This window comes from Eublepharis macularius, chromosome 4 (genome assembly GCF_028583425.1).
Source record: "Eublepharis macularius isolate TG4126 chromosome 4, MPM_Emac_v1.0, whole genome shotgun sequence".
NCBI lineage: Eukaryota > Metazoa > Chordata > Lepidosauria > Squamata > Eublepharidae > Eublepharis > Eublepharis macularius.
Window position 1 is genome coordinate 68,860,449 of NC_072793.1, and position 23,833 is coordinate 68,884,281.

At 42.1% G+C, this 23,833-nt stretch overlaps 1 protein-coding gene across 1 annotated transcript in view; it reads right to left on the bottom strand.

Moving 5' to 3' along the window:
- Window positions 1-23,283, bottom strand: part of HSPA4 (heat shock protein family A (Hsp70) member 4) — a 43,751-nt gene extending 20,468 nt beyond the window's left edge. The window contains exons 1-6 of the mRNA XM_054976026.1: window positions 22,894-23,283; window positions 12,632-12,689; window positions 10,155-10,295; window positions 3,264-3,386; window positions 1,988-2,087; window positions 938-1,071 (exon numbers count right to left, since the gene is read on the bottom strand). Coding sequence (XP_054832001.1) covers window positions 938-1,071; window positions 1,988-2,087; window positions 3,264-3,386; window positions 10,155-10,295; window positions 12,632-12,689; window positions 22,894-23,000 — 663 coding nt within the window. The 5' untranslated portion in view covers window positions 23,001-23,283. The remainder of the gene's footprint in view (window positions 1-937; window positions 1,072-1,987; window positions 2,088-3,263; window positions 3,387-10,154; window positions 10,296-12,631; window positions 12,690-22,893) is intronic.
- Between the last annotated feature and the right edge of the window lie 550 nt (window positions 23,284-23,833).

Genomic DNA, 23,833 nt, shown 5'->3' on the forward strand with positions numbered 1-23,833 from the left:
ACAAACAACTAAAGATCATTGTCATACACAAAATTCTATGAAGCAACCATAGAGTAGCAGCAATACAACAGTCCAAAAGCCCAACCCCAAATTACCACCACACATTTTTTAAAAATCAACCTGCCAGCTTTAAAGCTTGTTTGTCAACAGCACAAGCTGATGACAGATGACAAAGCATACATACGTACCTTCACAGACTTGGCATAGCCACTGTCTTTCAGAGACATCTGCATTTAGATTCTTTTAAAATTAATATAAAATTAAAGGATTTCTTGTTTTAAGTAATAGTTTGATGCTTTCATCACAAGGAATGCAATGTGAGCACCCTGTAAGTCAGGTTTTTGTTTATATTTGACTTGTAAGGTGATCACTGATCTCTCTCACTGAACCTGAGTTCAGGCCATTGAGCTATACTTTTAAAAAAACCATTCAAAAGTATATGCTAGTTGCCAGCGTTTTCTTGCTACAGTCTCTTTTTCATGAAAGAATATATGGTACATACTTGTAACAGGAAAGAATGACAATGAGGCATTATATATTCTGCTAGCTGTTCAACCTTCTCCCAAATCATCCGGCATTTCAACCATGAAAAAGGAGACTCATGACACCGCCCTTGAAGAATATTTTATTATTTTCTATGCATTGCATTTCTGGTATTTTACGCTGGCCTTTTCATGTATGACCAAAGGGAGTTCTAAGCCAGCAACAGACTGGTTTATTTCTGGAAATCTGAGACATGCTAAAAAATAACTACCAAGAATCCATGAATTACCTACACATGGAAAACCTTTAAGAGGGAAGGGAAGGTGCATCTATTCTTGAAGCCAGTGCAATGGCTGAATTTTTAGTTATCTTCACATCCTAATACTTCACTACTCTGTTCTAGCATACTGACCAAAGGAGTAATGCCCTCTTTTAACACGTGATTCACTCTTACCTTCAGTTTCCCTTTGTTGAATGCACATACAGAAACCTGATATGCTGAATGCCCTATGTCAACAAAGACCACATTTCTTGGTTTCTCTTCAGGAGCAGGCAGATCTTGTTTATAGATTCCATATGCCAAAGCAACTAAAGCAAGAATTCAGACCACTATAAGTAAACATCACTCTTATTCTCGGCTAAGTGTACAATTTATAAAACAGTTAATAATATGTAATGCAACTATCCAACCAAACTATAGATGTTTAGAAACAGTTACTACAAATGCAAGCATCATATGAACATATGAGGCTGTCTTATATATCATCAGGTATCTAATTCATTCAGTGACGTTTGCTCTGACTGGCAGCAGTTCTCCAGGGCCACAGGCACGGAAGTCTCTCAGCATCTGATAGTTGAGATCGTTTAACTGGACGCAGAATGAACCCTGAGGCTTTCTTCATGCAAAGGTGGGTCTTCTACTGACCCACCGTCTATCCCCCATCATGGCATAGGATGCCATACAGTTTTAGTCATGTACCTAGGAATGCTACAAAATCCCCTTGAGATTTAGGAACTTTATTTGGAATGCACCTCCAATGAGATCCCCTGCTTAATAAAGTTCAGATGAAAATACAAAAAAAGCACAAGAACTAAAGTAAAAGGATTCTCCCTTTCCTTCCCTCCAACATATAAGTTAAAGCAACAAAAACAACTGACAACGCAACATATCTTAATGTGGCACCTAGAAAACTAGATTATACAAATGGTCATTGTATGCTGACTATATATCCAAGAGATGACAATGTATGAACTGAGAGCCAAGATAAAAAAATTTCCATAAATTTATACACATCCATGTGCAAACCAGCCCTACAGTAAAAATTACTGCTTTCAAACTGTATCTAGAGTAAGTTAAAATAGTTTTATTAAGAAACCCTTTCCTTTGAAAACTGTACCAATGTTAGAACAAATTTGGAAAAAAAGAACTTGAATAATAAAATGAATGGAAAAAGCACTATACTTTATATTTACTATACTTTATATTTTCAAGTTTACTATCTACCTGCAGTGGTTTCATTAATTAATCGCAAACAGTTCAGTCCAGCAATTTGTGTAGCATCCATCACAGATCTCCGCTCTGAATCAGTGAAGAAACAAGGAACCTACAAGACAAACCACTTTTTAAAAAAAGACATCCTCATTACAAAACTGCTTGTCATTTAAACCTAAACAAAGCCATAATTTGAGGAGCTATATGATGCAAAAAAAAAAATTAACCAATGAAATGCAAATAATCTGTTGTTTTAAATGTTAAATGTAATTGTTTATAGTGGAGAAATATATTTCAGGCACTCATTTATAAAGCTGTGATTGCATTACGGTTCACAAAATTTGCCTAACATAACTGTTGGCATCAATTTAATACATGTCTACTCCTCAACTGGAGGAGCATTCTTTAAAAAAAGTTTCTACTAAAAAACTCAAAATAGTTTAAATGTCTAGCTCCTTTTATTGTGGAACTAGGCCTTTCCCTTTACATTTTCACAACCAAAGGAGCTAGAGACTTGCTGTTTTAAAAATGAAAGCCAGTAATTCAGAGAATCTGATACACCAACTGGTATAAAAGTATTTTAGTTACTGATTAAAAACAAAAAAGGCCTTCCAGTGGCAAGGGAAAGAAATGGCCTCTGCAGGGACAGTGGCAGGAAAAAATGGCTGCTGTGTTAGTAGATCTAGAAAAATCCAAACTTTCCTGCACACGGGGCAGCCATTCAGGCTTTGCAGTGATCTTTCCCAAAATTTCACAGCAAAGCCGATTTGGGAAAGATCAGAGAAGGGTGAGGAACACCTGGGCGATCCACCTGGGTGATCCAGGGTAATGCATTGAACTCAGAGCAAATAACCTGTGAGGAAATAGCCATAGTGTCAACACAATCAGCTTCAGTCCAATAGTAACCCTATCAAACCTTCCCTTCTACTCTTGCCAATATAGGTGGCACTGCCTCAGCTAATGACAGCAAGACTTGCTAAATAAAATTCAATAAAAATAAATAAAATGTATCAAGTAATATTTGCATAGTTTATGAAGTTCACATGGCTATACCCCATTCACCTTGTTGAGTTATACTTTCATGCTTTGGGAAATGAGGTGTTTGATTTGGAGAAAACAAAGGATACCTAAACAATAAGAATGACATCCTCTAGAAATAAAGTCTCATGTATAATTTGGTTCAAGTAGTGTTAATTTAAGTTCCTAAAAAATCAGCAATTGGTTAAAATATTGAAATATCACGATCATTCGCATTTACAATATATTAGTTTAAAAATTATCTACTTACAGATACAACACAATCAACTACAGGTCTCTTAAGGGCACTCTCTGCAGTTTCTTTTAGTTTTGTGAGGAGCATTCCTGTTATCTGTTCAATGGTGAAGTTTCGTTCTTCTTCCATATACATAACCTTCAGGGTAAGCAAAAATTACGGTTTGGTTTTATAAGTCATAAAATGTTTAAAGTTTCAAGAACATCTTTAGTAGTCTTTTATTAATGCCAAATGTCAGAATTTAAAAGTCATACTTAATTGTAGTTAAGTACATATACCTGGATTGTTGTCTGCCCATCCACCCCTCTCACCCAACCTTCTGTCTCATGTAGAGAATCCTTATTTTTTTAAAAAACTAACACTGGTTATCCGTATCATACAAATGCAGCAGCCACTGTGACAGACTGCACTTCTTAAAAGCCTGGAAGTGCTGTACAAATAGCTGAATGACTATTAAGGGTTAATCCCTCACAGACATGAGAGAGCTTTGAGTGACAGTGGGTACTCCAAGGAATACCCACAGACTTAAGAGAGCTTTGAGTGACAGTGGGTACTCCAATGAATCTGATTGGGCAGCATGAGCTGGAAAGAGGAGGGTCTGAGGAATTGAGAGGAATCAAGTGTGAACAGTGGGGAGATAGAGTCCTAATGGAGAGCAGTTTAACACCAACAGGAGAACAGGGGGAAAGTTGGCAAGGAAGTTTCATGCAGACTCCCATTTGGGCCAAAGAAAGGCGATAGATTTTCTAAGAAGAGGAGACTGTCCCTACCCAGTTAAACGGCCCCTTGGACACTCACCGTGAAGGGTCCTTCTCCTCTGAGGTCAGGAGGACATCTGTGGGTGTTTCCCACCATCCATTTGGGGAGGCAGGAAGTAGAAATATCTTCCTCTTCCTGTGTAGGTGGGATCACCCCTTCTTCTCCCAGTTCAGGTGACTCCCAACAGCAGTGCCACTGAAAAAACAATCTAATGACTAGAATAACAACTGTTAAACTGTAACATATAGAAAAAACTAGCTCTCAGAACCACAGAAATAGAACTAACAGGCAGAAGGACCAGACAGTGGAAAAAATAGTAGAAGAACAGGGAGGGCCAGATGTCCTCCTGACCTCAGAGGAGAAGGACCCTTCACGGTGAGTATCCAAGGGGCCGTTCTCCCTCTGAGGCGGAGGACATCTGTGGGAACTCCCAAAGCAGTTCTTACTTTCCGGGTGGGTTGATATCTTCGTCTGGTACCACATGTTGGAGCACCCTTCTGCCAAACACAGCATCCGATGAGGCGTAGGTATGTAACTGATAGTGTTTTACGAAGGTGGATACTGATGACCAGGTAGCAGCTCGACATATATCGTCTACCAATGTGTTTCTGCGGAGTGCTGCATTTGTCGCAGCACTCCGTGCCGAGTGCGCAGTAATCCCTGAAGGAATGGGAAGCTTCAGTACCTTGTATACCTCTCTGATGCATGTTGTGATCAAGTACGCAATGGCTGAACAGGACATCTTTTGTCCAACTCACGGAGGGGTGACGTTGATGAGTAATGCGTCGGTCTGACAGAGTCCCTTGGTTCTAATTAGATACGTCTTTAGAGTTCTCCTTACGTTCAACAAATGCCAGTCTCGTTCTTTGGGATGCTTTGGCTCAGAAAGAAGTGAAAAATCACATTCATGAATTATTTATGCTTATCGCAATTCACATTACCAAGGTCCACACTGTCTACCAATTCCCAACATACAATAATAAAGTTCACGATATGTACAGTTTACAATAATAAAGTTTACAACATGTACAATTTCCAAAGTCCTGAAAGGAATCGATCCTATATTGCAACGCAATATCCAAAAGTTCAGTCAATGACAAGATGCAATCCAGAGAAGCAAGGCACCGTTTACAGTGAAGCAAAACACCGTTTGCTAAGGATGGCAATGAGTATGAGCCGGCAATGTCTCTCCGCTCGTTTCAGACCGAATCGTCTTTCCTCAGGCCAGAATGTTAAGAAATCTTATGCGGTTGGGTAACCGTTTCACATCAAATGCTCCGTAAATTTCACACAGGAAATTTACGGAGCATTTGATGTGAAACGGTTACCCAACCGCATAAGATTTCTTAACATTCTGGCCTGAGGAAAGACGATTCGGTCTGAAACGAGCGGAGAGACATTGCCGGCTCATACTCATTGCCATCCTTAGCAAACGGTGTTTTGCTTCACTGTAAACGGTGCCTTGCTTCTCTGGATTGCATCTTGTCATTGACTGAACTTTTGGATATTGCGTTGCAATATAGGATCGATTCCTTTCAGGACTTTGGAAATTGTACATGTTGTAAACTTTATTATTGTAAACTGTACATATCGTGAACTTTATTATTGTATGTTGGGAATTGGTAGACAGTGTGGACCTTGGTAATGTGAATTGCGATAAGCATAAATAATTCATGAATGTGATTTTTCACTTCTTTCTTCCTTTCTGTGCACAAGTTTGGAAGTGAAATCCCTCCTCTTGTTTTATGCTTTGGCTCAGGACAGAAGGACGGTAAGACAATCTCCTGGGACCTGTGGAAGTTGGAGTATACCTTCGGTAAGAAGACTTAGATCAGTTCTAAGCATAACTTTATCCTTGTGGAAGATGCAGAGGTCTGGACGGATGGATAAAGCTCCCAGCTCTGAGACCCATCACGCTGAGGTAATCGTGCTGAGGAAGATGACTTTTAACCTCAGCCACCATAGAGACACTGTCCGCAATGGCTCAAACGGTGATTTGGTAAGGGCCGAGAGGACTGCGTGTAACCGCCACGTCGGAAAGCAATGAATCACCGTGGGATTCAGCAGGGATGCTCCCCGAAGAAACCTCTGAATGTGGGGGTGGTTGGCTAGAGGTACCTGTTCCCTCGAAGGGATAACTGAGCTGATGGCCGCAACTTGCCGTCTAAGGGTGGCGGGCTTAAGTCCTCTGTCCAGGCCCTCTTGGAGGAATCCCAAGATATCTCCCAAGGATGGATTCAGCTGGTCTACCTTCTTGTGCCTGCACCATCTGGAGAAGGCCTTACAGGTAAATTCATAAATCTTGATGGTCGACTTCCTTCTGGAAGCTAATATGGTGTCAACAATTCCTGGTAAGTACCCCCTCTGATGAAAACAGTGCCGCTCAATCTCCAGCCTGCTAATGCCAGCCACTCGGGACGTGGATGCCATATCGGCCCCTGATGCAGCAGGTCCGGTTGGACAGGAGGACACAGGGGCTGGCTGATGGACATTGACTGAAGCGTGGAGAACCACGGTGTTATGATATTTACTTTCCTTGGGTTAGATTTTTCTTTTAATCTATCCCTTAACCCTCTGGGTAGTCTGCTGCCACCAGGAATATTTTATTCCAAGATATTTTATTTAAATTTTCCCTTTGGTAACGTAGTCGGATAAAGTGATTCACGTGCTTTAAGTCCAGAATCGAATGCCAGTCCTCATTTCTCTTGGGAACCGTGAAAAATATGGAGTACACTCCCCACCCTCTTTCAAGGAGGGGAACAGGTTCTACTGCATTGATTTCCACCAGATGTTGTATGGCCTTGAAGGTGATTTCTCGTCTGAGGAGGTCCTTTTTGAGAGGTGACTGTAGGAACTGCTCTGGTGGAAAGGAGATGAATTCTATAGAATAACCTTTGGACACTACTTCTCTGGCCCTTTCATCCGCTTGAGATTCTATCCAGGCATTCTGAAAGAGAAGTAGACGTCCACCCACCGGAGCCGCGAACGAGTCAGGGCTTCTGGCTCTTGTCGTCTGCATCGAACCTGTTGCCCCGATTAGGCTGTTGTCTGTGATTCCGGGGTTGAAATGGGCCCTTTCAAGTCTGGGGCCGCTGGAAGCTCCATGAACATTTAGAGTCTTGACGTGTTCTGGGTAGCGTATGATGAGATCGGAAAGGTTGAGGATAGAAAGGACGCCGGTCGAAGCGCTTCAGGGACTTGGGCAAGGCCTTCTTTTTATCCTTGGTCTCTATCAGGATCTTCTCTAGCTGGTCCCCGAACAGCTTCCCTCCTTGGAAGGGGTAGGACATCAGGATGAGTTTTGCTTGCAAATCCGCCTGCCAGGCTCGAAGCCACAAGAGCCGCCTAGACGCCGTGGCTGCTGCCATCGCCCTGGAGACGAAGCATAGGGAGTCTAGAGTGGCGTCGGCTGTAAAGGAGCTTGCTTTTTAAAATTCTGTTGGCCCCTTCCAGGAGACGCTTGTTGTTGTCAGGAATCAGCTGGATTAGTCTCCTAGTCCAGACGACTGCTGCTCTAGAGACAATTGATGAAGCAGTTGAGGCTTTGATCGCCACTGCCATTGCTTCATGTGCTCGCTTTAGGGCCACATCTCCTTTTTTATCCAGTCCATCTCGAATAGCCCCTTGACCATCTTCAGAGAGTAGGCCCTGTGATTGAAGTGCCGCTACTGGAACATCGATGACTGGAACCTGCAACAACTCGTTTGCAAAATTAGGAAGATTATACAATTTTTTGAGAGTATTAGGGCAGTGCTTACAAGCTGCTGGAATAGCCCACTCAGCCTTGAGTTGTCTCTCGAAATATTCTGGAAAAGGGAATGCCTTAGCTTTCCCCCCCTCCCTTGGGAAGAACTCCCTGTTCCCCCTGGGTCTATCTTTGGATCCCCCAGCTTTGGGTTCCTCCTCCTCACCCAACTTGACCTCCTGAAGGTCCAGGGCTGCTAGAGTTTTTGATAACAGGTACTGATAGTCCTCGGCCTGAAATAGTCTATTGGATTGATCAGTGTTGGGAATCTCCTCCTCCTCCATCTCCTCTGGCAAGAAATTCCCTTCGTCAGAGTCTCCACTTGGGGAAGATTCTCCCTGTGCCCATCTGGCGGCATCATCCTGGTGAGCTACCGGGATCCCCTTCCAGGCAGCTTTGGTAGGCCATGGGGTGCTTTGGTTCCCTACCCCCTCGGGAGGTGGAAGCCCAGGATGGAGAATGGCCAGTGTTGGAGAAGGGATCCCCACCGCAGAGGAACAGGATCTCCTCCCTCATAGACTGCCTAATGGCCGCTAGCACCTCAGGACACAAAACAGGGTGATAGCCACTTACTCCTGCTTCCTGAGTCAAAGAGCTGGAGATCTGGGCACTAGCTGTGCCAGGCTGTGCCGATCCTCCCACCGGGAGGTTGGCAAGCACGTCTTTGTTCGTCGGCGGGAAGATCGCGGCCGCGTCCTGCGTTCCCGCCAAAATGGAGCCTTGATCAACGGCACCGCTTGTAGCTGACTGGGAGCTTCGCGCCTTTTTAACAGTCCCCTCCTTCAAGATCTGGGGCCGTTTGGAGGGTCTGTCATCTGGTTCTGCTGCTTGTGAGCCAGGGAGCCAGGTCACCCACGAGGGCTTATCGGCACCAGCAGGGTCTGTTCCCACGGCCAACAAGACAACTCCATGGGAACAGCCTGGGACCCTTTCTAGGAAGCTCTCTTCCGAATCAGAGGATTCCCGTGGCTCCATGCCGCTCTCCACCATTGCTGTTGCCTCGCGTCTTCTGTCCTTCTCCAAAAGGATTTTTTTTTTTGTAGAAAAAAGGCACAGGCAAGAGGCAGAGAAGAGAGAGAGAGAGAGGGAAGGAAGGCAAGAAACTGAGAGGAAAAATCTGAAAAAGAAGTCAAGGTAGCCAAGCTAGCCTGCAAACTAACTGCTCTCCCCAGAGGCAGGAAAAGAACTGGGAGAAGAAGGGGTGATCCCACCTACACAGAAAGAGGAAGATATTTCTACTTCCTGCCTCCCCAAATGGATGGTGGGAAACACTCACAGATGTCCTCCGCCTCAGAGGGAGAACGGGGAGGTAACTCTGGAAAGTGGAGAGATCCCTGGTTGGGTGTGGTTGAAAACTGCCGTCTGGAGACCTTTAAGATTCAGTTTTTAAAAAACTGAAGGAAAGCACTGGTGTTTGAAGAGGTCCAGGGTACTAGAAAGTGAGTACCAGCATTCTTAAACCCAAAAGAGAGAGAGAATACCAAAAGAAGTGTACCAGAGTGTTTGGGGGAAACACAGGAACAAAAGACTCTAAAATTCTTATGTTTAGAGTCTTTAGAGTATCTGTGAAGAGTATAAGAACTACAGTCTGCGCATGTACTGATTTTACGTCAGAGATATCTATGTTGAATTACCTCGGAAATTTTCAACCCCTGATTTCACCTGATCTTTTCCCTCTAAAATAAATAAAATAGTTACTTTGAATTTTAAAAATGCCTCTGCTGCCATTTTTGCTGTTTAAGGACAAAAAAGAGGAAAAGAGAAGGGAACATCAGAGCCACATGGTTCAGAATTCCACTTAGAGAGGGGAACCAACTCTGGTTAACTCACATGCTTGCATTTATACATCATGGGTAACCGATGCTGGTTTTTAGTTGTAATTCTCATTACAAGAGGGAAGGAGTAAATCATGTGTACAAGCCAGTTAGCAAACTAGGTTACTGCATTTTTATTTAACCCGAGTTAAGTGTGACATTTGAAAGCAGTCCGAAAGCATGTACAGGTTTCTTCTCTATTTTATAAATATTAAAGACGTTTTGAAATTATTCATTTTTAAGTATTTCACAGAAAGTTTAGCAGCAGGTCATATTCTGAAATTAAATTATATATCTTGGACCTTGTAAAACACGTATGTTTCACAACAGCCTGATATAAGCCATTGCCCTATTTTATGAGAGACAGACAACAGCTGTTTGGGCAAATTTTCAAGACTTCATCAGGATGGCAAACATTTAAGAAAATAAACTACATTCACCTCTATTTCATTTATATGACATTCTTCAATGCTATTATTTCCTCTTCCTAATAGTCAAATAGCACACTGCATTTGTATAGGCAAATGCTCTGTCTACACAATTTAAAGCAACTTAAAACAGCTTCCATTTTTTGTACAGATTACTCACCTTGATTCCAACTGAGCCAGTCGGCAACTGGGAAAGTTCATAAGCAAGTTTTGTTTTTTCATCTTGAGCAAAGGGATCCAAAAATGCGCGTCCATGAAATCTTTTAAAACCTTGCACTGCATTCTTTGCATTTGAAATTACCTAAATGGGGAGAAGAGTTCAGTCCCATCTGGCCTGATTAAATATTTTCCTCACAGTTCTACAAATGTTCTAACATGCCTTCTTGTTCAATCATACTTGCAGCATATACAAACAAAGTTCTTCTTGAGAAATATTTAATGTCCAAGAAATAAAAACAAAGCAATCGGATGCACAGCCAAAAATTATTCAAAGATACACTGAAGTACCATATAGAAAGTGATAACCTTGACAGTTCTACTTAGTTCTTCCAGCTTCTTGTTCTTCAAGAAGCTGGAAGTGGCACCTTTTCCCTGAAGAACAAGTTAAGATACAGGCTTACCCAACAAACTATTGCGCTCTTAGACCTAGTTGCCCCTTGTCCCCCCCCCCCCACAACTCCCCAGCCTTCTGGCTCAAAGCTAACTGCTCTCTGAGTCTTAATGGTAAAAGGATACAAAGGAAATTATGGCTGTATTGCTCCTTGGCAAGTTCTTAAAGGCTCCCATGGCACCATCAATTTTGCACAAGCTAGCAAGATACTATCCACCCTTCTTGGCTAATACCTCATACTAAGAATGCACATCAGAGCAAAAAGCTTAAGATACCTACAATGCTATCCTAAGCAGATGTACATCTTTTTGGAAATAAGCAGGTTTAAAAGGGTATAACTGCAAGACATTTCCCTCTACCTTGTATTTTTAGCTCTACAGTGGTAAGTTTGGACATATACCATTCTTACTGGATGTTAAAGCCCATTGTATTTTGGCTCTAAGCAACCATAAAATCCAGCTGTGAAAGTCAAGCCTCTTATAAAACTGTTCCTGGCCCAAAACATGTTCTGAGACCACAAACTTAACATAAATCATGCCAAACATATCAAAATGTTCCCAGCATAGAGTTCTTGAACCAAATATAAGTATCTGATGCAGGGGTTTCTCAACCGAGTAGAGTGGGCAGGCACTTTCAAAATGTTGAGAGGGCAGCGGATACGGCCATGAAATGGCTGCCAAGATACAGGGCAGATCAAAAACTGGCTACTGGGTTGGCGGGGCGGGGGGGATTATAAATTACTGAAAAGTTCCATGTCAAGTACTTTCTGAAAGGTAACTGCTCCAAATGGTCATTCCCTAAAGACCCAATGGTGAAGCTTTCTGGGTTCTTCTGAAATATCTCATACACCAGTAAGGTAGAAGAAAACTGATGCCTTAATTTGGAGACGAGATGCTATTTGGTCTGTTTTCAAAGAATGGGGAAAGTTTGCTCCTTGTGCAGCCACACAGACGTTGCCAAGCCCAATGACTAAGTTTACATCCATGTCCAAACAAAGGGCATACAGTTGTGATGCAAAGAATTTGGTGTCTTACTAGTAAATCAGCTGGTAGGTAATAGCTCAAAGCTCCTTCTTCTGTTCTATTGAAGGATTTTTTTTTTAAAAAAAACATTTTTATCCCAAGCAGCAAGTAGGCACCAAAATACACACCAGCAGGTTTCAGGTCATTAATCCTTAGATCAGTCAATTTCTAACACTTAAAGACATTGTAACTTTTTTAAAAGGCAAGACTTTAAATAGATACCTTTATTTTGTAAATAAAAAACCATCCAGATATATTGCAGGCACTGAATTAAGTAATTATTATAATCAGGTTCCCAGCCTAGAATGAAAACCAAGGAGAATCACACAAAGTGGAGTTTCTCAAAACTGGGGATTAATCGATACAGGATACATCTTTTGAAATTCAAAATGCTGTTCAACAAAACCCTAATATCTGTACATGGTAACAGAAAAAGAAATACAAAGCAATGGAGGGCGTGATACATTTTCATAAGCAGTCAGATAAAGGTAAGACAACTCTACCATGTAACTGCATGAAGCATTTAATAAAACTATAATAACCAGCAAATAGCACTGTAATTAACAGTGCGGTGTGGGGGGGGGTAGCTGCTGCTCTGTTTGATTACATAAACCCAGGGTTCCCCAATGTGATGTCTGAGGGCGCCATAGCACTGACCAGTATCTCTCCTGGCCCCCACTAAGCTTTTCAGAAAGTAGGTGGGGCCATTGTAAGGCAGGGCTTGTTATTGGCTGCCCTCTTTCAAATGAAAGGAGTCGCCTTTGGAGGATCAGGAGGACTGGTAAGTGCCTGGGCTTTAATTAGTCAGTGTGTGGTTTTACTCCCCCTTCATGCTTTCCTTCTTCCCAGGTGTGCAGACGGAGATACTCTATTTGGCTCCACCTTTAGAGGCAGCCATTTTGTGGTGGCACTCACCACTTTCTTTCAAAATTCCAAAGGTGTACACAGACTTAAAAAGCTTGCCGACCCCTGCATACACCATTCCTGAAAGCACAAAATCCTTACTTGGCTTTTAGCTGCAGCTCCAATTGAACGATTCTTGGGCCCAAACGCTATACATGACCTAAAACAAAAAAGAAAACTAGTTCTAAAAATAATTCTAAACCAGTTGAACTAAATCAGTTTAGTCACAAACCAAAATAAAGTAATGAAGCTTGGATAGTGGAAAGCTTAATGAAGATCTAATAATGTGGATTTATTGACAACTGTGCTATTTAATACCAGCCAGTTCCATGGGAGTTCATCATCTTGATAAACTAAAGTTGCAAGAAGCCATTAATTTCTATAGATGTAAACTACTAAAGTATTGTAAGATCACTGCAATCTGTCCACAAGGTTCTTCTAAGCCAACATCTTTCCCCCGTGTCACTACGGAACAAGCAGGGACTCATACGAATCTCATGGGTGGTGGTGGTGATGGGGATTTCACCCACATGACCAGGTCCCTGTTTCCTCTTCCTCCTGTGATTTTTACATAAAACTGTAGATTCCCCTGTGTCAGCAGATAAGTGCCCCCTAACTGAATATGGACTTGTTTTGTAGATTTTTATAGGGCCATGTTCAAAATTAGATACGACATAACTATATTGGTAGCAGTGCAGAAAGACAGTCTCACTGAACTAACTGAAATACTAAAACCACAAGTAGCACCAGCACTAGATTTTACAAATAGCAAGGCTTAACTATTGTTACTATGCTATTAAGTACAGTGACAAAAGCTTTAAAACCTATTAAGACTAGAGTATATTTTAACTATGTAAGAGGTTCTGCTTCCCTCATCCCTGTCAAATTTTCACTGAATCGCAGCTTAACACAAAGAAAAATACTACATTTTATGCAGGGGGAACATTAAATTACATGCTTCCCACATCAATCTAACTGTAATAGTTCAGAATCTTGTTTTAGGACAGAAATAAATCACAATTTGTTAACACACACACACACATTTTGAATGTTACACCAAACTGGAATTAGTTTGAAGCTTGGAAATATTCTAACAGTGTGATGTGCAAGGGAAGAAAGGAGAAAAAAAAGGACTTCTGGCTTATTCTTGTCCTGCATTCTTGTTCATGTCATCTGAATGCTGTCATTGTATCAAACTAATAGGTCACGCTATTATTCCTGTTAGCCACCTTGGCATAATGAACAACAACTCCTTCAAGGCAAATAGTTCCCCAAGCCTGCTGCACAAGCCATCATGTTATGACACACTGGTATATGTGCAACAGGCCTCTTATTCACTATTACAGCACAAACAAGCCAGCATAGATGTTTGGGAGCATGGGGCCAACCTTCCAACTGCCAGGTACTCTCATATTCATATCTGATGTTAGCCAACATGTTTGCATTCAGGACTTTAGACCAACATAGGGAAATCATATCTTTAAGGTTGGAATCTTAAACTTGCTTACTTTGAAGACATTTATTGCAGTTAGTGGGAGTTAATAATTTGAGAACTCAGCTGTAGGTTTTAAAGCTGAAGTCAAAGTAAATCCACTACGAAGATAGATACAAGATGTCTTTAAGTATTTCCATATTTAGACTTCTTTACTGCCAAATCAATGAGAACTAAGTTTGAAGTACACTAATAATATGTGAAAGATCTGGGAACACTGCTTGCATAGATAGCAGAGCTGGAAGGTATCATAAGTGTCATCTAGTCCAACCCCTTCCACAACACAGGAAATTCACAGCTTCCTTAACTCCCCGCAGTGACCTCTATTCAATGCACAGAGGAAAGCAAATTTCCAGGATCCCTGGACAATCTGGTTGAAAGGAAAATTCCTTCCTGACCCCAAAGTGGCCATCGGCATTACACCCATGAGAAAGGGCAATGAGAACCAGCTACTGGCTCATCCCTTCCTGCCCACCCTCAAGCAATCTGCCTAAGTACATACTGAGTAATAGAATCAGGATAGCTGACAGACAGCCATCCACCCTCTGCTTAAAAACTCACAAAGAAGAAAAGTCTTCCACCTCTTAAGGAAGCCTGTCCCACTGAGGAACTGCTCTTATCATCAGGAAGTTCTTCCTAAAGTTTAGCCAAAAACTCTTTTGGAAGCAGAGAGGCTTATAAGAGTGGGATAGAGTGTGGAGTTCACAAAAGTGACAAGGGTGATATAATATACATTAACATGCCAAATTTAGTAACATCTGCCCACATTTTCATCACACCAATCTGATTGTGATTTGACACCACAAACTGAAGCTACAAAACTAAAATTAGAAGAGATATTTCTACGTTACGGCACACTAAAATACTATAATTCTTTGACAAATGGAACATATGATAAAGAGATACACGCTGGGGAGTAAAAAAATCAGAACTCAAGAATAAGCACTCTCTCTTTGGAATTAAATATCCCTTTATCTAGCATCCTACATTTTTATATGGGGCATACACTTGAAAAACAGCATACAGATAGTGTAAGTACAATAAACATATTGCTACTTATAAGTTGAAATGTATTTTTTCAATCCTTGAAGAGAAATTTGAAGATCTCTGACATTTCTTTTAAACTACCTAAGATCTTTATTACAGCTACTTCTTCTGTTACTTTAAACTTTTCACCTCAGGAGTGCTTGGGTCACAACCAACACCGCTCCCCTCCCCGAGCTACAGGTATTCTCTACTTTACCCAGGCTTTCCCCCTTGAGAATATCTTCCCTTTGGGATTTGAATCCCACTGCTAACATCACCTGTGGCGTTTTGCTACCTTTATGTGACCTGTATATTTTAACTCCTGTAATGGCAGCTTGCTATAAAGCTCTGAAATATTCTGTATTATGCTGCCTCCATGTGTTTTGTTTTGTGTTTCAAAATTTTCGCCAGCACCAAAGCCCTTGCCTTAGATCTCTTCAGTTTGTCTTGTATTACAGGAATACTTAGTTATAGATGGTGGTATGACAGAATGGTGATTGTGAGGTAAAAAAGGGATCCTACATTCAAGACGAAATAGGAATCTGCTTAACCAGAAATAGAATTTATTTTAAAGTACATATACATAGTGGTTACAGATTATCGATAAGCATATTGGTTTCAGAATAGGTTCATAAGCTTAGTGGTTTCAAAATAGGCATAGACCCTTGAATTTATTCACAGAACCAGTCACAAAGACTAAAATTCCACATAGGGTTGCCAGTCTCCAGGTGGTGGCTGGAGACCTCCCGAAATTACAACTGATCTTCTGGCGACAGAGACCAGTTCCCCTGGAGAAAATGGCTGCTCTGAAGGGTGAACTCTATGGCATTATACCCCACTGAAGCCCCTCCCCTCCCCAAACTCTGCCCTCTTTAGGCTTCACCCCCCTAATCTCCAGGAATTTCCCAACCCAGACCTGGCAACCCTAATTCCACATGGTTGCCACTTAAGCTAGAATTAATAAACGGTCATAAAGATTTCTTTCCCTCAGTTCTTCTCTAACAAAATAACAGTAATTTTCCCCTCAGCAAACAGTCTTCCACATAGATTGACTGACTCCTAGGATACAGGTACCATCCAGCCACAGCATGCTTCAATCATCCATCCAGGCCCTCTCCTTCCTACTTCAGAGGCCTGCATTTAACACCACAGCAACAAGTATTTTTTAAAAGACACAAATAAAACTCAAACTATTTATTTATATAGAAAACAGAAATTTGAAGATCACTGTTTCTTTTACAAAAACCTCTACAGCACTACTTTATCTACAAAAAATATACTCAGAAAAACAGCAATCTACATCTTGGAACAGATTTCAAATAAATTATATACATGAATAGTTCAAATCAATGTCATACTATAAGGCCTGAAACTGTAAAATAAAAAATTACTTTGACATTACACAGCAGTATAATACTGTATTGCTTCAATTGTTCATAAATCTCTATTGCATCGCCTGTTATTATTTACTACTTAAAAAGAGTAAGCAATTTAGGCATGGAGTGTACTTCCATGTTATTTGAAACAGAGTCCATTCCTCATCACAAATTGTAAAAATAAATGTAATGAAGTGGTTTAATTGTACTCTAAAGCCTTTAAAATGGAATTTCCATCCAGAAGGAAGAGCTGGCTGAGAAGTCTATCAACTGGCTGAGTTATGAATTACAATTAGACATGGGCACAGAACGGGAAAAAAACGAACCACAAGATTCATGGTTTGTTTATTTTCACGGAACACGAACCATGAATTAGCCAAACGTGAGCCAGTTCTTAACCAGTTCGAGGTAGCCCAGAACAGGCACCTTCAAGCTCACAGCCAAACTAAACAAGAATTTTCCAATGTCCAATACCCACCAAATTTGCAGGGGACATAGTCCTCACTGTCCTTTAAAGATCCCCCAAGTTTCAGAGAGATTGAACCCAGGGAAAGGCATGATCCATAGGTCCCCGCTTTCCTGTCATTTTCTCTTCGCAGTGGCAAAAACTGGAGTGTCTGCTGGCAGCTACTTTGAGGGGCTGGCCCTTTTCCTGGCTGGATGGGCCAGAGTGGAAGCTCTCTAGTTCGCAGGGACAGCTGCCGATCAAGAGTGGAGGCCTCAGATTGGGGGCAACCAAAAGACTGCCTCCGTTGCCTGGGTGATGGATTGAACGGTGCAAAGTGTCTGGCTTCCCGAACCAGCAATGGAATGGAACGGAGCAGTAGGAAAAGTTGTTTGTTCCGTAAAAATGCAGACCCACGGAACGCCTTTCTTTGAAAATGAACCAGCTGTTCCGTTCAGAATTTTGTTCCGTGGTTTGTTTCATGCCCATCTCTAATTACAATACTTCACTCTCAACTTTAAAACAGAGGACATAATAATTAATTCTCCTTCCTACCTGGCCCATCTTCTGTTAGGATGGATGCAGATGCAATCTTTCGTTGCCTTTTCCTCTTATACCTATCTACAAATTATCCAAACATGGACGTTAAGATTCTTCCAGGTTTTTCTCATTAACAAGACCATAACACTATAACAAGGAAGGGCCCATATTTTCATCACTTCTGTCCTTGAACTCAGCAACTATGGAGCAAATTTTACAAGTGTTCTGTATGCAACTTGGTCTTTTAACAAAACCTTATGGATAGGAGAATAATAACAAACCTTATGTCCATATTCCTCTAGATCTGTTGTAGTTGCTACCATACTACCTATCACATTACCTGGCTTTCTTTCACCTATTGTTTTATTTAGTGAATTATTGATGGCCCAGTCTCAAGATTTGCTGCTCCTGCAAATTAGTAATGTACCTGTACCACATTACAAATGATGTTACATTTTTAGACAGGAACAGTTGGTAGGGGGCAAGAATCAGGGTGATTTTATTTATATCATTTATCTCACCAAGACTCAAGGCAGAGCACCTTTGGAGGAAAGGTGGGAAATATCCTACTACATAAAAGCCAAGCCAAATTGGCGACAACTCACTTTTTTATCCTGGAGCAGGCGCACTAAGGGTCTTGCGGGTGTGCCTGCACTAGGATAAAAGAGGAGTTGTTGGCGCGGTGTGCCACTGTGGCTGCTGCAGAGCCTTGGGAGGGCCGGGCCTCCCTGCCACCCGTGCCAGGCCTCTGAGGTGCCATGGAGGGAGCAGGAATGCCACTTTGAGGGGTGGGGCCTGCAGCAGCCCCACAGCAGGCCCCAAGCTGGCTAGGGTGGCGTGACGGGCCCTGGAGTGCACACCACACTGGGCTGATTTCGGCCTGTTTAAAGCTGAAATCGGCCCACTGCGAAGTACAGGAGCCCTTTTCTAGAGCCTTTTTTTTAGGGGCCGCAGAGGTGGTGGGAAGGCCTGGTGCAGTGGCACCCCCGCAACAGGCCCTGAGCAAGCATGACAAGCCCTGGAGTGCTCCTGTGCTCCACAGTGAGCCAAATGAAACCTGTTTGGGGCCAAAATCAGCCTGCTGTGGAGCCCAGGAGCCGTTTTCTAAAGCCCATTTTTTGAGGGGCTGTGGAGGCAAAGCCTGTGAAGGCCCAGCCCAGCAGGCCGGAGTGTGGGACAGGGCAGCCCAGTGTGCAGCCTTGGGAGGGCCATGCCACTGGTGTGGCCCTCCCAAGTCCCCACAGCTAGAGCCCATTGTATTGTTATTCACATAATGGGCTCTGGTGTTAGTTTTAAATAAATACATTGTCACATTTTATTTGAGTATTCACCTTGCCCTCTTAAGAGTTGCTTCATTTCTGCTTGAATCTCGGCATATTTGTTTATTATCTATTCACCCAAGATTATCCCAAGAATACATGCCTCTGTTCACACAGATTCCACAATTTGTGGATTATACCAGAGTAAATCTATTTATATTAGCAATTAAAAACAAAGCTTCCAAAAAATTGACATCAACATTGTTGTAAGCATAAAACACGCTGATTTCAAATGGATTACAGCCTCTATACAGCCACTATTTTACTAAATGATGCTCAACATATTGCTTCTAAGCTGAAATAGTTGCGCAGTCATAGCAAATCTTTGAAGAGGCACATGTATACTAAAAAGTGCTTCTTTTCAGTGCAAGTAAACAATCTCATGCAGAAGCAAGGGACAAGTTAGATCATTACTCTCTATGAGATGGAAGATAAATCTCCATGTTCTTTGATCAATAGGTAGTCCTAAATATGTATTAGAATACTGACTCAACTGTAGCAATTAAGCCATTTCTAAGTATAAAGCAGGAGTAAAAAGGTCACGCAGATGGATCAGTAGATAATATCTAGGTTGATTTAGCAATCGCTGAAACTCCAGTATCAAGCCACAAAATAAGTCAACTGCCTACTCCTCCATATAATGATTAAAATGTTTCCCCAGGTTTTCTTATTTGCAAAGAAAAACAGGGTCTCATTAATAGGCCATATAGTAAGTTTTAAGAGATTACATACTTGCATCCATTGTAGAATTTTTGTGCATAAGGGGAAGCACTGAAAACTCCCCCTTTCTAAGGAAAACCTCCAACTAGAAACATAAAATGGCAGAAATTTTGAAGCAATGGAAAACATTGGGTTTTAAAATAGAAAACTGAAATTTTGAGAAAAATATATACATTTTTTCCCTATTAACTCTAAACTATATTACTGTTTAAACTTACTATTAGATTGTTTGGCATATTTATGGATGAATAAATTAAAATGAATAAATGCCTATCACATTACTAAGCAGAAGCACAATTGCTAATATACCTAATACTTGAGAAAGTGAGCTACAAACAGCAACATCGTATGCTACCTTAGCACATATATTTTTCACCAACTGAAAGGCAGGAAAAAAATAAAAGTTGACATTAGAAAACCAATTTTGCAGAGAACAGAAGGATTTTTATCACTTGGTGAAAAACACACAGCTACAACAGGACTCCCAGCATATTTGGTTACCAAGTTAAAATTTGTAACATTGAAAATGTTCAACTCTTGGGGCGGGGGGGGGGGGGGGGAAGAGGCAAGGAAGCTGTGTTCTGTTGATGGAAGCTCCTTCCATCCACAGAAACCTTCAGGTGAATCCAGGTCCATCTTTAATTTTCAACTGGACTATTATTTTTAAGAAAGTTTATTATAGCTGAAGCTTTTTTAAAAAATCGGAATTTTAAGTAAGAAATGCAATTATGTTGATTATTTTTACAATCAGCTTTTATTCAGATGGGCATCAAACTGTCTCTTGTCCATTTTTGCCTATCTCAAAGCATAGCTAATATCACAATCTACATTAATATTCTAAAGGGACACCACTGTCCCACAGGAACCTAGTGAAAATATGTAATATCCAAATGTGGTGGTTCGCTGGGCAGATAGGTAAAGGTGCAAGCATCAAGTCATTACTGACCCACGTGAGGACGTTGCATCATGACGTTTTCTTGGCAGATTTTTTACGGGGTGGTTTGCCATTGCCATCTCCAGTCATCTACACTTTACCCTCAGGAAACTGGGTTCTCATTTTACTGACCTTGGAAGGATGGAAGGCTAAGTCAACCTTGAGACGGCTACCTAAACCCAGCTTCCGCCAGGATTTAATGTGTTTTCATTCAGGGAAGATATGGCTCCTGAATGAAAACACTAAAGGGTTTGATTAAAAGAAGAAACATTAACAAATTGAAAGCAGTGGGTTGTATCCTACCACTCTAATTAAGTGTGTAGCCTTCCTCGAACAGAAGCGGTTTAATAGAATAGGATAAAACTAATCAATACTGATACTTTAATATATTTTATTGATATTTAATACATTTCACAGCTTGTAAAATTCAATCCTATCTTTAATACTGCACCACCACCCTTGCCCAGACACCCTAAACAATGATGTTGTTAGGACAGAACATGTAACATGTACGAATAGAAATGACTAGTACTGTAAGCAGTGGATTTTGTAAAGAAGTATCTGTAAAAACATTCCGTGACTGAAACCTTCTGCTAACTCATTAATATCAAGGCCTGCAAATTTAGTTTTATATATAAAATGCTCCATCTAATAGAGAAAATTTAAAATTCTGCCCAATAACTTATAACACGTTTGTAATCAAGAATGGTATTGGTGATATTAATCTAACACTTGGCTGCTTAGTGAGGACCAACTATTTGCATCTGATGAAGTGGTTAGCATTTCATGAAAATTTTTACTAGAATAAAACCTTTTTAGCCTTTAATGTATGATTAAACTCCGGTTTACTTGTTCCACAAAAGATTAACACAGTGGGTGGCTAATTCACTATTTTTTTGCAGCAGAAATAGTGTATGGCAGACATGAATATCATGGTTAAGCAAAATGCCATGTGCAAAAAACAGGTACACACCTAAGAATGTCAAGCTTAATCCTGATAATGGGTTAACTGTTCATTTGCAAATGATTTCAGGACAAGTAACAAAAATAACTACTAATATATTCTTAAACACCACAAGATTTTTGCAACTGAAGTCTTTTAATGCATTAAAGAGGGAAGACAGTGCTAGCTTTTTATTGCACACGTAACACTGGCATTGCATCAGCTGCATTGGTTACCAGTGGAGTACCGGATCTGATTCAAGGTTCTGGTATTAACCTATAAAGCCCTATGTGGTCTGGGTCCGGTGTATCTACGGGACCGCCTCTTCCTATATGAGTCCCGTAGGATGCTTCGATCTAGTGACAAACAGTTGTTACTGGTCCCTGGCTCCAGGGAGGCCCGTCTAGCGTCGACCAGAGCCAGGGCCTTCTCGGTCCTGGCTCCAACCTGGTGGAATGCTCTGTCTAAAGAGATCAGGGCCTGGACGGATCTGCTATCTTTCCGCTGGGTCTACAAGACAGAGCTGTTCTGCCAGGCGTATGGTTGATGCCCCTGGGCCTCCCTGCTGGCCACCTAGAGGAAGCTGTGCCCCTACAAAGGGTGCCTACCACCTAGCCTTTGCCAAATATTTCTGAAGGTGGTTAGGTGGTGGTCGCTGGAGAAATCTGCTGCTATATGTCCTTAAAATCTGCTGCTGCATTGTTCTGTTGTGTGTTTTTAAATATTTAAGGAGCTTTATTGGTTTTAAAGTTATATATATTTTATACTACTGTATTAAATGTAATCTGCCCAGAGCCTGCTGATGCAGGGAGGGCAGAATATAAATTGAATTAAAAAAAATAGCTGACTAGCAACTGTGTAAGACCTGGCTGAGTTTGTTTCTGCTCTGTTATAGTACTTAAAAGCTTGGGCTTGACCAGAACCATAAGTGGCTTCAGCCATAGCCAAGAGCTAGGGGAAGATCCACAAGCAGAGACAGACATGCTCTGTATTCAGAAGCCCTCTCCCTCCATGCTTGTGCCTTTTTTAAAATAAGTCCATTTGGGTCCCTACTAGGAGAGAAAGCTGGATATAAATAAATGGTTACTTCCCAATCACTGGATGTATACTTCAACAAACGCAGAGCACTACACACTTAAAAGGAGCTATGTCCCCACCCTCTCCTTGTTGGGAACATTCCCCAAACTAACGTGCACAGACTATGCTGAATCGTTCACCATCTTTTCCCAGGTTCACCCACGTGGGGGAAGGGCACTTCCTTCCTCTCCAATGTGCGGCGCCTTCTATTACTCACTGATTAAGCCTACAGCCGCCAATGATTTTGCCTTTCGGTGTGAAAAGCCACCTGCCCCACCAACCAACCAACCAACATGGAAAAAAACAGGATCTGTGGCAGTTCCTTTCTTTAAAAACTTGCCTTAGTGTGATTTTGGCTGAAAAGTTCGCTATTATGCCCCCTTCCTCGTCTCCCTTCCAAGTCTCTGGCGCTCCCCTTCGTTTCCCTTTCTCTCTGCCGACAACCCACCCACCCACCCCGGTCCCTCAGCCGTCCCAGTGCCCGTTACTCACGGGGTGCACCGGTCGCTGTACTCGTTGGCGATGGTCTCGATGCCGCCCGCGCGGGCCACAGCCACATAACAGCTCTGGAAGCCGAAATCGATCCCCACCACAGACATACTGCGAGAGGGAGCGGTGCGGGGGCCAAAGGAAAGGGCGAAGCTCGGAGCCGGTGCTGGACGGGAAAGAAAGAGGACGAGCGGGTGGGGGCGACGGGGACAGAGCTGCGCTGTGAGAGGCCGTCCCGTCCGCCTCCGACCCTCCCTCCGCTCGAGTGAGCGCGGCCAAGTCGGACTGTTTAAATGGGCGGCGGCGGCGGCGGCGCGCTGCTCCCCACAACGGGAAAGAAGAGCGGGCGAACAGGCGGCGGCGGAGGCGAGAGATCTCGAAAGATCCTGTCCTGTCCCGTCAAGGGGCGGGCGGGAGAGCAGGCTTGTCTCGCGAGATCCTCTAGGTAGGCGCGCTAGCGTCACCGCTTGCCCCGCCTCCAGCGGCATGGTTAAAAAAAGTACAGGGAGGCAGGAGGAATATCCCGGTGGGCAGGTTGCCAAAACCGGCTTCCGCGCGTGCTCAGATCATCTTTTTCGAAGCTATAGTACGGATGTACTCGGGGAGGTGGCAGCTTCACGAGAAGCCCTCGCTGCGGCTGTAGGTGGCCGGGTTAATACCGTTTTGGATTTGCTTTGTTAGTGTTAATATTGGCATTAGTTAATAAAGAGACAAGGTCATCATATTGGCTAATTCTACCTTCAATGCAATCCTTAAAAAGTTTACTCGGAATCTTACTGAAGGCTATCCAGTGGGCCTTACTCTCAGGAAAGCGCTCTTGGGGATGCATTGTTAGTGTTCGGAGAAATGCTCTGAACATTTTTCTTTTCCGGATTCTTTTCTTCTAGTAAAAGAAAAGCTAACCTCAGTGCAATAATATCTCCTTTAACACTGGGTTTGTTTT